This window comes from Ischnura elegans, chromosome 7 (genome assembly GCF_921293095.1).
Source record: "Ischnura elegans chromosome 7, ioIscEleg1.1, whole genome shotgun sequence".
NCBI classification, from domain to species: domain Eukaryota; kingdom Metazoa; phylum Arthropoda; class Insecta; order Odonata; family Coenagrionidae; genus Ischnura; species Ischnura elegans.
This window is the reverse complement of record NC_060252.1, coordinates 27,412,219-27,426,022: the sequence shown is the minus strand read 5'-3', so window position 1 is coordinate 27,426,022 and position 13,804 is coordinate 27,412,219. Positions and strand designations below refer to the sequence as shown.

General features: G+C 42.2%; 1 protein-coding gene across 11 annotated transcripts in view; it reads right to left on the bottom strand.

Moving 5' to 3' along the window:
* LOC124162952 (transcriptional enhancer factor TEF-1) overlaps nucleotides 1–13,804 on the bottom strand; it is a 796,250-nt gene that overhangs the window by 246,827 nt on the left and 535,619 nt on the right. Inside the window, exon 1 of one of the 11 annotated variants that reach the window (XM_046539728.1) lies at nucleotides 13,274–13,420. The exons of the other annotated variants lie outside the window; for them this stretch is intronic. Coding sequence (XP_046395684.1) covers nucleotides 13,274–13,295 — 22 coding nt within the window. The 5' untranslated portion in view covers nucleotides 13,296–13,420. Of the gene's footprint in view, nucleotides 1–13,273; nucleotides 13,421–13,804 lie in introns of those variants that run through there. 11 annotated transcript variants of the gene reach the window in all.

Sequence of the window (13,804 nt, the reverse complement as noted above, 5' to 3'; positions counted from 1 at the left end):
GAGCACATCGAAGCGTTGGGAATGATGCACGATCCTCCTTTTGACGACCGATCCAAACCACCCACGTCGCGGCTACGAATACATAAAATCGGTCAGTTTGGGAACGACGTCATATCGCACTGCCGCGGAGAATGGCAGAGACCGAGACGAATCCCCGCCATCATCTCAATCTTCAATCTGGAGACCGATTGGGCATGAAAACTCTCCAATAACAGCGAACAGCCGAATGGAGAGGCAGATGGAGGGGAAAAAATCATTCCGGAAGCTGTGGCGGAGAGAGGAGTTGGGAGCCTAAATCGCCCTGGGGATATCTCTAGCACTTTTCCGCCCAGTGATACATATGTATAAATAAAAAAAAGAGAAACGTAAAACGCGAGCAGAAGAAAAGGGTCCTAAGGCACGAGAGGATGGATGTGGGACCACCCTCGTAGCTCCTGATGTGATAGCCGAGCATAAACGAACTTTATCGCCGCCGCTTTTCGCCACTTGGCCATTGAGAAGAAGTTTCCCTTGCCTTCAATTTTCCTCGCACTTCATCACCCTCCCAGACTTTTTTTTTATTCCTTTCCCGTTCCCACGGACACTAACCTACTCGCAGTGCATTAAACAGAGACTCCTGCCATACTGCGGTTCCTAACTTCGGGGAGTGCGAGCTCAAAAGGCTACATACAGAGACGCTATGTTCAAAGCGGGACTAGTATGTAATAAGCATTATTATATAACATAATAAATATTTTAAAAATAAGGTATTCATAGAATTGAGGTAGATTAATATGGAGTATTTTGCGTTGCATCGCGCCTGCCCCCCTCTTCGAATGGAACTTCCCTCAATAGGGTGGTTTCCTTCATCAGAGAAAACGAAGGGCTTTGATTGCGATTCGTTACCGAGCATTAGTGCATTCGTAATCCACTAGTTCACGGAATAACCCCAAAAAAATTACCGATGTATTATCAAATTTAAGGGCCAGAGAAACAATAAAGTAAATGTTACAATCAAATTAATGAAATAGAGCGAAAAATTTTATCTCAAACTGAACTCATCACAGATTGAAAAATTAAGCAGTGGTAACGGCGTTGAAAATACGCAGAAAAAGACAGCCCCTCTGAGTTCTACTCTAAACGTCGATTTGCAATGATCATGGGTATATTTTTCCTGGGGATGGAGACGGAGGAAGTTAGGACACCAGCCGTTAACACAACAAAAGGAAATGCTCTCGAAATTACGCCAAGTTCTATTAAGTCATTTATCGTGCGGGGAAAAACGAATTCCCGTTTCCTGCACCTCACCGGAGAAACTCTTGTAGTAGGTTTCGTAAATTTCACGAGTAGGATGAGGGATTTAAAGATTTTAAATAAATCTGCCATGTACATACCCTTCCATCGTTAAATCCCAGTACTCAAAACCCAAACCTAAGTAAGACTTTTATCTAGCAGAGTAGCCTTCATTCCAACCATTCACAAAAACCCATTTTTTCCTGTTGAAAATTTCATACGCGCAAGTTGGCAATGCCGTCGCTCCATCCCCGGAGACAATGAGAGAACGAACGAATCCTCAACCCTCCTCCCCCTCGGTGGCGCCCCCTTTAACCCTTCCCCGAGGACGCATCCTATTTCTCCCCAGTTCTTCTTCCATCTCCGCAACCATTCCCCACGGGGCCCAAACCGGCGTCTTCCCGCTTTACGGCCGACGGTGACTCATGGACCAGTTCGAGATATCTCCGCCTCGCACTCCCCTCCCCAACGCACACAACCGTTTACCGGCTCTCTTGTTTCTTCTCGAGACTCCTTTTCCTCCTCTTTTTTTTTCATTCGCCACATCACTTACCAGCGGTCCCTCCGCCTCTTCCCCACTTCCCCGCCAACTCTAAAGACGCACTCCGCCGTAAACTCGTCCTGCGGAGGGAGTATCGATGCGGGGTATCGGACTTGAAAGAGGGATCGCATCACTCGGTTGAAAACTCTTAGTCTACTAGGAGGGGGTCAAACACTGAGATTCTATATAGAACGTTTTACACGGGTACGTAATCGCACAATCTGACGAGTGCACGAAGGTGCAGTAAAAATTGTGTCGTTTAAAGTGGTGAATTGCTACAACTCATGCGAGAATGCAAGGACGTGAGATGGATAAATATATCTAATTTCGTTTGTGCATTCGCGCAATTTTTCGCCATATTGAGAAATAAATCCAGTTCTAACCTTCGCAATTACGTGCCCGTGGGAAACGGCCTTAAGAATGGCTCCAAACATGAGGTCTACAAGAGCTTTTGCAGTGGTCCATTGCATAGATGAATGGAAAATGTGTACCATATGAGATAAATTGGGTTTTAAGCCACCCTTGAGGCTCTTAAAATGCTGCATTCCCAAAAAACCTTTGAAATTGGCAATAGACAAGGCGCTCAGGAAGAGTTAAAACTAATGGGAGTAGAGAAGAGGGTGGAGGTCATCCGTATTTCACTTAATTCCTGGCCGAGAGGTCATTACACTTCTATTCAAGGGCGTACCCAGGATCAAAACTAGGGGGGGGGGGGGGGGCAAGAGATGATTGTTCAAGTTATAGATAAGATTTCAGCATGGAAAAGGTGAATTAAACCAACATTTTAAGGAAACTGTAAATGATTTTTTCTCTGTGGATCTTTCGCACGATTGTGCATTGCGGGTGACTCCCGTTAAAGTTATCACCGCGGCTAGTCCCGGTATACTTTGAACTAGCTCTTTATTACTTTTCAAAATTATTTGCTTGAAAAATATTATTTTCCTTAAAGGCAATTGCGATTTTTGCTTTTAGGGGGGCAGCTGCCCCCTCCTGCCCCTCGATGGGTACGCCCATGCTTCTACTAGTTGGAGAGGAAAGGGCGAAGAAAAAGTCCCCCGAGGATGGCCACAAGATCGGCCAGATAAAGACGAACAGAAGGAAGATTAAAAAAAGGGAGCTTAAGTAATTAGGGAGAAATGGAATGCTTCAGTATACCTATCTCATAATTGCAACAATACTAATAAGTTCTTGGAGTTTAGGCCAAATAATTCAAAAGTGATTTTCCTACGTTCCGGTTTATTTTAAACCATATTCAGGGCTAATTTTTTATTTTATAAATAATCAATCCTGTGAAAATAAGCCCTGAGGATGGTTTAAAATAAACCGATACATAGGCAAATTACTTCTGAATTATTTGGCCTAAACTGCAGTAGTAGTAGTAACTGTGCCGACTGCATTATCTAAAGGACTAATTGCTTATTCTAAGGGACAAACAGAATCGGCTCCAAAATTATTCCTTTATGCGCTTTGTGCGCAGTCATGTGCACTAGTATAACGTTATTTACAAAATGGATTTACTACAAAAAAATCTCTTGCCTTAGCTTAGCTCCCAATTTCAAACCTACCTTCCGCATGTATTCGTCTTTGAATTACGATGAAGTACGGTTCTCTCACCAACGCGTCGCGACGGTAGCTAAAAATTCAGAATTTCCGTCTCCTGTACTACAATGCGGACTTGAGGCGACGATAAGCATAGTCTAGCATCCACCTTGTAGAAAGATCGCTTGGTAGTGTAATTGGTTGCATATCTGAACGTGAGATCTGGGTTTGGATCCGAACCAAGACTAAAAAAAATATTATTTCCATGATGATTTCAAACTTGACGTGAGAAACCAGGAAATTACTTTCGGTACATTCATTTGTATACGTGGTAACTTACCTCACGTAAAATGACCTCCAGACATTTTCCCGGGTGAATTTTGAGATCCGAGAATGTTGGTGAGGTGACGAAAATTTTGCTCTTCCTCCGACGCGAGGCTGGATTGGAGCTCTCCCGTGTCTGTGGAGTGGGCACAAGCGGTTAGGCACGAGGAGCCGCGGCGCGACCGATGAGGGTGGGTCGAGTGAGTGCTTGAGCCACGAGGCCTCTGTCCCGGGAACACGAATCTCGTCCTCTCCGCTCGAGAGGGTGCCGAGGAGCGGTCGCAAGGCTAGTGCGAGGAACACAGGAAAGGGAGGAGAGATAGGAGTAGCCAGGCCGATGTGTTGGGGGGGGGGGGGGGGGGGGCAGGACCCGGGAAACCAGGATGGTGGTAGCCCTCAATGGGGAAAATGTGATCATTTTTATTAGGGATGGTCGGATCGGATACCTCGGATCCAAATATCCGCGGATATTGTCCTTCATCGGATACATCGGATCCAAAATCGCGGAAGACATCGGATCTGGACCCGAAATTTTAAATAATAGCTTCAGTGAATGCATTGCCCCATAAGGGTGGAAAGAGTTCCGATTCTCTCTTCGAATGTGCCGTCGCATGCGATTCTTGTCCTACGCCACTGGCCAGTGGTTTATCCGACGATTTTTCCTATTTTCATTGCCAAACCCAAGCGTAACAGTTTAGGTCCTGAGCATGTAAAGATGTTAAAAAGAAAACAACTTGAAAGCCTATAAAAATAATTTTTAATTTATAAAAATATTAAAATGTGTATGAAAATCTAAAGAGCATTCCTTCCATTGTACGTACCCAAAATTAACTTGAATAATTACTGCGTTTAATAGCAGGAAAATGCATTTGAATCCGAAAATATCCGATCCGAAAGATCCGGCTCCGAAAATCAAGGATCCGATCCGAATCCGGATCCGAAAAAAAATCCTGGATCCGTCCATTCCTAATTTTTATCCCTAAAAATCAAATTTTATTCTATATTGGTAGATACTGTCTGCTGTCAGGCCGGGCGCAAAGCCGTGGTTCGCAGAGTCGCTTCACAAAAATACTACTCAATATCAGTTTTGCTTCCAAGTATTGGACGAGTAGAATGATTTGTTATAAGGGTAAATATTTTACCGATAAAATTAATTGGTTTTGGGAGGCACGTTCCTCCTGTGCCCCCACCTGGCTATGCCACAGGAGGAGAGGAGGAATGATGGGAGGGTGTCTCGCTAATGCAATCAGAGAGCGCTGCGGCGTGCTTAAGCTCTATCATGGCCACAGAAAAAACAGACATGAGTTCTCTCTCTCCTTCAGATGAATTCAAACGTCTGAGAGTCATGATAGCGAAAATATTAGGAGATCTTGTGTTATAAACACTTTGGCAGAGCCTAGTTAGCTACGATTCGTTCACCATATTGCAAATATTCCATTGGAATAAAAGAGAGGTGCTACTTGGACTCATCAGCCAGCACCTTCGTGTGGATCCGGCGCCATAAGTTTGAATATTAAGTTTCAATTTAAAGTTTAGTTTTAAGTTTTAAAGATACTCGCGCTCTCACTTTTCTTCGGATACATTAAAACACACGAGAATTACGATAGCTAAAAGCCTATCGTAGGTAACTCATGTAAGAATTACTTTTGGCAGAGGCCGTAGAAGCTAGGATTCGTCTAAGGTATAATAAAGAGGCCCTCGGAACAAAGGGAAATAGGTTCCCCTTTGACTTGGAGTCAGCCAGTACCTTCACATGGGATCCGGTACTGAAAGGTATAACTTAAAATTCTATCGCAGTTTTCACTGTAACAACCAGATCAATGAACACGAAACTGCAACAAGTCAACATTCAACGTATCTGTCCTTCCACATAACCTGGGCCTAGTATATTGTGAGCAAAGTTACTAATTTGGGCTCTCAAGAGACCTACAATCACCTTTTCAACTACCTTAAACCGCGAGACACTTCAACTTCGCCAGCCCTTCCCACACAAGAAGTTGAGGAGGGCATTGGGGGACGAAGAAGGGAAAACCGTTACGCTGAGGTACTTCCTTCCCAGATGAGGTAGGGTAATTTTCTCTGAACCCTGTTTTTTTTCCTCCTCTTTAAGCTTACACTAAACCTCGCGACAGCCGAGCAACCACCCACCCGCCCTTCCACACGGAAAAAAATACTACGAGTTGCATGCCCCGGCGAACGAAATGCTCGAGCAGTAAGCAAAAGAGGAAAACACTAGACGAACGTGAGACGGCACCGGGAAAAGTTAAGAGACTGAACGAGAGGCCCTCCTTTTTTTAGATATTAGGCGAAACGTGAGAAAGGATCCAGAGAAAATCCGCTTGAATATTCGACTCTTTAACAACCACTTCCCAACCACCTTCCAAGACGGTGACCAGCCCATGTACTCAGTGAGCTCATAAGTTGACCCTTAAAAGTGCGATGCACCCTGAAGCCCTCCAACCCATAATGCAACAAGAAGGCGGGATGCAGAAGGAGAAACGTTTCTCGGGGACTCGTTTTCGGAGTTGAGAAATTGCGACACGTGGAGAATCTCTCTCTCCCTCGTCTTCGGCCAACGTAAGAGAGGTGTACGGAGGCACAGGACAATTACTCCGCGGCAGTACCGACCACTTCACTCGACGCTTTTGACGAGTAGGTGTCGCAACGACAAATTTTCATCAGCGTCGGGATGAGCGTGCTCATTCTTGCCAGTTCCCCCGGTACTCCGCGGGGGAATTCTCTCGAGAAAACGCTGGGACGCACCGAGAGGTGTCCACGAGTGAAATGAGCTCCACGTCCTCCACTGCGCGGACGGAAATGATACTTCCTAATCTCTCTCGGGGTCCACACAACCTACAACTGTTCAAAAAACGCAAGGCCAATGCTTTCTTCTGGATACCCCATGAGACGATGACATAATACTGTGGAAACAATAAGTATTTACAGAATGATTTCCATTTTTGAGCGTCTTTCATTGCCACGTTTTCCTAATCTCTCTCGGGGTTCACACAACTTTCCACTGTTCGAAAAACGAAAGGCATATTCTTTCTTCTGGATACCCCGTAAGATGATGACATATAGCAGGGGAAACTCTCAGTTTTTACAGCATAATTTCCATTTTTGGCACAAATATTCCCGTAAAACCCTTTAGTATGTTCAGGAACAACTTTGAGGGACTTGGACGTAATGATACGAAGTAATGTTTTCACAATAATTTGTCTAGTACCCCTAAGGAAACTTAAAATATTTCCCGCGAGTATCATTTACTTTTTTTAAAGGTGCGAGTAGCGAGGGATAATAATAATAATTACATAGAACATAAATGACTGATCCCTTCCACAGTATATTTATATAATCATCGAATATGGTAGGTATGTGAGACTAATCGCTGACGGTCGATAACATATATAGGTGTCATAGAGTAAGACTTGACTCGCATTTTTATTATAGGATATTTTTTTAATGCATTTTGCATAAATTTTCTTACTACCCGTGCGTAAACATGAGCACAAAACAAATATGTCATATTGTCTTGGGATTTCAAACTACTATCCAATGGAAGTTGTCTCACTTCGGTAGCAATTTTGAACTATTCGCCGTCAAAAGTATAGATTTTCGGGATACGTGGTAGGAAATTTCGACCACATACTTAAACACCTCCCCTAAATCGATCAAATGCATAATCAATGAAATGGACGATTATGGATGGAGTACCTACTTCATAAAAAAGCATCATTGTAATCAATTTAACTTGGAATCCAGTCCAGAATACAATTTATGGCATAGAAAAACTTTCCGGCATCACAATGCATGAAGTGCTCTCCATTAGCAATTTTGAATTCAACCACCGATGCAAAGGTCATCATTGAATATGTGCTCCATAAAAAATATAGGAATTTCATTGACTCGAAATATATTCATGGCTTCTGAAACGCGGAATAGAGTATCCATGCGATTTATTTACTACAAATTATATTAATCGCCGGCCTCGGTGGCGGAGGGGTAAAGTCCTCGCCTGCCAAACCGAAGGTCGCGGGTTCGAGTCCCGCCTGGGTAAGTTACCCTTTCCCAGGGCATGGATGTTTGTGATTGTTAATGTTATCAACCCCGATGTAAAGGCCGAGTAGTGCTGTTTTCGGTGGTGTGTAAAATAAATAAATAAATAAATAAAATGGAACCACTTGCACAAACTAATTGATGAAAACGTAACTATTATTAAAATACTTTTTAAAAAAATTAGGTAAACTTATATCACCAGAGCACATGTATCCTCTTGAGTAAACAGCTACAAAATTCAACTTCTGATGAAAATAAATACCCTGAATAAGGAGTAAAAATTTTTCCTGTGTAAAATAACAAACGCAGCGAAGGATGGATCTTTATTTACGTGCCCTAGGCAGTAAACATTCAAAAGTTAAGCAAAAAGCAACAGAAAATTTTACATCCCTCGAAACAGACACGTAAAAGTGCTCAAATAAAGAAAAGAACTGTTATTCACGAAAGAGGTCCCAATTTTAGATGGGGAGGCAGACATAGTCGACGAGTCACCGCTGAAGAGCGAGGAGATGATATTTTTGATGGCGCAAAGATGCTCGCTCCCCAAAGAAGTCAAAAGAAAAGTACCTCCGGGTCCATACGTGCTTCGTGTACAGTTACGGGTTGAAAATTTACGCCATCCCCGCCTCACGAACGTCGGGAGCGGAGGGAAAGAGAGAGAGAGAGAGAGATGGGGTTAAGCCTCAATGAGGCCGTTTCCCGTTGTCATCTTTTGCGCGCAAGCGGGGTCAATTCAAACGGCCGTCGACGCCTCTCGCGGTCGTAAAAACAAATAGAAAAACAAGCTCAGCCCGTGAGCACTTCCCACTACGTTCATCCATGGCTCTCAGGGGTCCTTCCTCAATTTCTACGTACTCGGAAAGAATAGCCGCAATCTTTCTCCCCTTTCTTCCTACTCCTACAGGCCAGAGGGGGGAAGGCATCACTCAAAGGGAGAGCAAAGATAGGTATCATGATATAGAAAGATGTGCCGTCAAAAGACTGAGAAGAGCATGATTTGAACATTTTTATCATCAAAAATGTTAGAAAATAAACACCGGTTTGCGAAGAGAAAATTGAATTCACTGAAAGCAAGAATATAATACATCGGTCATTGACAAAAATTTTGGGGAAATCAAATTCTGTAAAATTCATAATTTAGTCCTCGGAGCAAGACTGCCAATGAAAAATTACTTATAACGCTATATTTTGGAGGAAGAACAAATACATAAGAAATATTGAACAGCTCATGAGGAAGGGATGACAACTAGTGAAGTGATGACAGCATTAGGTATAATAATAGAGGTGACAGAACTGGATTAACACGGAATTCCAAATGAATATAAAAGCTGACAAGGTAATAAACGAAATAACAATTCCGATACCTATTTTCAAATCACCTCACCATTATCTAGCCGTAGAACGTCACCAATTCCATCAAAAGAGTGTTTTATTTTTTAGTTAATGAGAAGAAGACAAGAGTATATGGCAAAGATGCTTAATTCAAAAATGTAAGATGTTATGCTCACGGGGAAGTAAAAGTAGTAGAAAACGCCAAATGAATGGGATGAACCGAGATAAGGCGTAAATTGTGTTACATTATTTTCGTAAGTAGCCGCTAAAGGCAAGTGAGAAAAGTAAGGCTTTCGAGGTAACCCAAAATTACCCAAAATTAAGATCTGTACATGTATTATATAAGATTTCTAACAATATAACACTATTAACCCATTTGTTTCTGACCATGGACAGACGTTATTAAAACTTTAATAACGACCTATGTTAAAATTGATGATGATTTGCGTTTTAGAACTCACCTTTCCTCAGAAATGTAGAAAAATGTTAGGCATTCATGATCGATAAAGGTTCAATCCCTAGAAACACGCGTGAAATCCACCATAAAAAATACTATAACTTGACTTTACTCATCTCAAACTTCGTTTAATCTCTACGAAAAAAGACAAAGCTCTGCTGAGCGAAACGACGCTGTGCGGGAGTCACGAATTCAGGCGAACGCTCAGTCCTTGGCCTGCTTTCATTGCAACGCGCCCTTTACGCCGCCGAGTCCATTACGACCTGATGCGAAGACGGTCGTAAAACTTTTTTACTCCCAGCTGACCAATGTCGCGGGCTGTAGGCGCTCCGGACTCGTGAATTTGAAATTGGATTCCTGTTTCGAGAATCTGAAATGTCACCCCATCCTACTAACCCAAGAGGAGGGAGAAGAATTGTGAAATGAAGGCGAGTCGTGATTGCACTCACACCAGAGAAATATCCTAAGCATCACACTACTTCTTCGTCTTAAGACCGACAACCCGAGAGTGATAAATTACCAATTTCAAATATCATGGAAGGTAAATCTCCAAGCATTCAAAAATAAATAGTTTGTAAGAAATCGAGCAAGGAATCTAAGAGAACGGTCCTCATCCATCGATTAAGCCAAGAAATCCAAATCGAAACAGGTTTTTCGATTGACCCAGCCAATCATCAATGGGCCGAGGGATATGCTAAGATGGTCAAATTGTAGCACAAATTTAAAAGATTAGGAGCGGACATAATTATTCTGGAAAAGTCAAGGGTAGACCTTAAATATCTACATCCTTTTTTATATTAAAGATAAACCTAACGCACATATTTCATGAGCGTTGAATCTTAGCATTGTGCTCTTCAGTTAGATCCTGATAGAACAAACAGCAATAATCGATATGAGGAAATATTAGAGAGGACACTAACTGCTTGCGAGTGTGGGGTGGCAGATATAAAATAATTAAAAAACTATAAAAGTTCCGGGCAAATGCTGAATAGAAATCTGCATTGGAGCATAAAATAAAAAAATGATTCCACTTCACCTTACCACACACCTTTCACTCCAATTTGTCTCGGTGATTTCATGATTTCCACTCTTGAATAAAACTGGTCTTCTACTCAAGATAAATTTTTGAAAACATTGCGTTCAAATGAAATTTTTTAAATTAGCCTTAATTTTTCAAAAATTTAAGAGGACAAAAGTATTCAATTAATCATACACTTAATTCTATGCTACATTAATAACAAAACACCGTAGTGGCTCATGGGTGATTAATACATTTTCCTAGCAGCGCAACATAATAAAAACAACACACCATTTTTTACGTTATAAGCATCACGGTGTCGAAAACCCAATAACAGGCTACGCCACCCAAAATAAGGAGCCAAGATGTCTTTTCATTCGATACATCGAGTCACATGGAACGTGTAACGAATCACGGGATACTCCCAGAATAGCGCGGATTTGATGCAATAAACGTCAGCGCGACAGCTGCGACTCCTTTGAGGAAAAGTAAAATACGCGAACGGAGATGTAGACGCCAGGGACTAAATTGCCAAGCGCGTCTTCGAGTTTATGCTCTCAAGAACGACGACGAATTTAGTGGAAACCAAAACTCCCCACTCCTTTCCTCCCGACCGAAGCCACGTCTTGATTCAATCATTCCCGAAAGCGTCTGTTCTAACTCACCTCCCCCGACTGGGGATCCAATTGATGACATTGCCATTTCATTCACATAACAATTGCTAAACAAATATATTTTAATTGTCTTCTAGCTGAGTAAACATATCGAGTCCCTCTTGAATAATAATAATATCGTTTATTTTCGTAGGCACTGGGGCCCATGAGAAAATACGTACATAACTAACTCAAAAATTAAAACTGACTCCATTAAAAAGAAATCACATGAATGGGCAAAGCAAAGTAAAAAGTAAAGAAATGATACACAAAGATATTGTACTGTCCAATTTTATTTCCTAACTCTACTACGCATGTTTATATTGACTTGCTATCATCATCAAGTACTAAAAATGTCGTGGGCAGTACGATATCTTTACGAACCATATGATATGCTGTTCCACGATATCTCTCCGAAAAAGTTGACTTTAAAAAGTAATGCTCTGAAAACCAAACACATAAAAACCTTCTTAAAAACCGTAACTTTGTAACAAAAATAAACTAGTAATTGATAATAAACAATACACCGACACATTTCGAGTGTATTAATATTCAGTCAAGTTACTACTCAAATAAGTACCCCACATAATTACAAAAACGAAGTTTCCCATTTCATTTGACTCACTCGCTAGTCAACCTTGAGACAAAATATAACGGAGGATATTCCATTGACGTATCTCACGTTGTCCTCGGAGCCCGCGGAGAGCACGTGTCAGCTAGTGTTTTTCCATTCAACCGGAAATTGCTAACAAACGAAATTAGAAATGCGGAAGAGAAATAAAGGTAGATATGTTTGGGCACATTCAGCAGTGTTTTTATCCGACATGAGACGCAACACGCAATTCAATCTAAGAGATATTTCTCAGTGCTTCTTCCTCCTCGGGAATTATTAAACCGTGGAGTAGCTAAGTCATTAACGAGTTTAAACGACCAAAACCTACAAACGCCAACTACTCCTCCACAAAATTATTTTTAGAGCATTCGTTTTTATCCATTTATAATTTCATCGATGGGTTTTGTATAATTACCATATTTCTTAAATAATACCGATAAAGGTTTCCATTTTTACTGTCAATGCCGACGCCATAATCTGGAAAATCGGCAAACAATGCTGATAAAATTATGCATTAACTATACAAAACAGAAACCATTTCTCTGAAATGTGCAACCACTGACGAAGAACGCCAATAATTATATAATAAGTATTTGCATAATACCAATCGAAATAACGGGTCTAACTGACTATAATTTAAAGGAAATTAAATCCAGCATTTATAATAAATTAGGATGACTGCTAATTTTCGGGTTCTCCAGCGGCGTCTGTCGTTTATGGTTGACAACAGTTTCGGGAGCCATCCTGCTTCCGTCTTCAGGTCATCGTGAACAACGCCGCGGAAACCTACGCACGAATTTTATAATAAATTAGATTGGCAACCGCTTCATAGAGAAAGTAAGTTAGAGTTAAAGTTCGACATGACGGTGGCATATGAGGTAATATATTGCTAAATAGTGGGGCATTAAGTGTTACTGAAAATCTGAAATAAGTCAACACTCAATTGAAGGAGGATACGAAGTCTGGTGAGAGATTTCTTTATCACTTCCAAGAACCTTGGCGCCAAATCTCCTTGACGTTCCGACTGCGCTGCAATGGATAACAAATGGCTTCTAACACAAAACGGATAGAGTTAAGATATTAATACTGATGAAAGGAAGTAGCGTTTTATGGATTCGAAGACTCGAAGAAAAGGTCAGTGAGTGGTACAGTAAGAAATGTGTTCAGCAAGACCCCGCACACATTACATTGGGCAAAGCCTTCAGTAAAACAAAACCTAACCTTTAGGCGGGCATGTAAGGGCATTGCTTCGATGTAAATCCTACAACGACCGTCCTCATCCACTCCAAACATCGACAACTACGCGGGAAACAATTTAAACCTCGTAAACATCCGAAGCACTAACCAAACCACGGAGCCGTCGTGAAACTCCAATATCTACAGGACAACACCCACCTGGCACTTATGTCGATCGACACTCACGGAAAGGCATGAAAGCATTTTCGAAACCTGGCGAATCCATACTCACATGTCTCGTAAAACACGTGCATTTCCCGCTCTCTTCGCAAGATATCCGGGGCCGGGGGGGAAGCCGCGAGCAAACACGAAACAAAACACTGGTGAAAAGAGCTCTTCGAGATCCGCAGTCGATGGACGAATGATTTTTAAGTGTGTTTTTTCCCCCACACCTCTCGCTCCACAACAGGTGACGATCGTCGAGCCAACTGGGGCAAGGAGTCGTCGAAAGCGATTGGAGAAGTTAAAGCGGGTGGGGGCGGGGGCGGAGCGGGGGTGGAGAAGGGAGGGGTGAAGGGGGGAGCCTCCCAGACTGGCGAATCGAAGGGAGGAGGAGATATGGACCAGCGAAAGAAGAGAGAGGCGAGCCGAAGAAGCAGCAGGTGGGCTCCGCCGTGGAACAGGCCTGCCAACCGATGAATGCTCGTTCCATGCCGTTTGTTGAACGTACTGCCAACAGATTGGTGGAAAAGGCGCACAACCAAAAGATTGCCTACACTCTAACTCAACCCCTTCAACCAGAAGAAGAAATTTGGAAAATTAG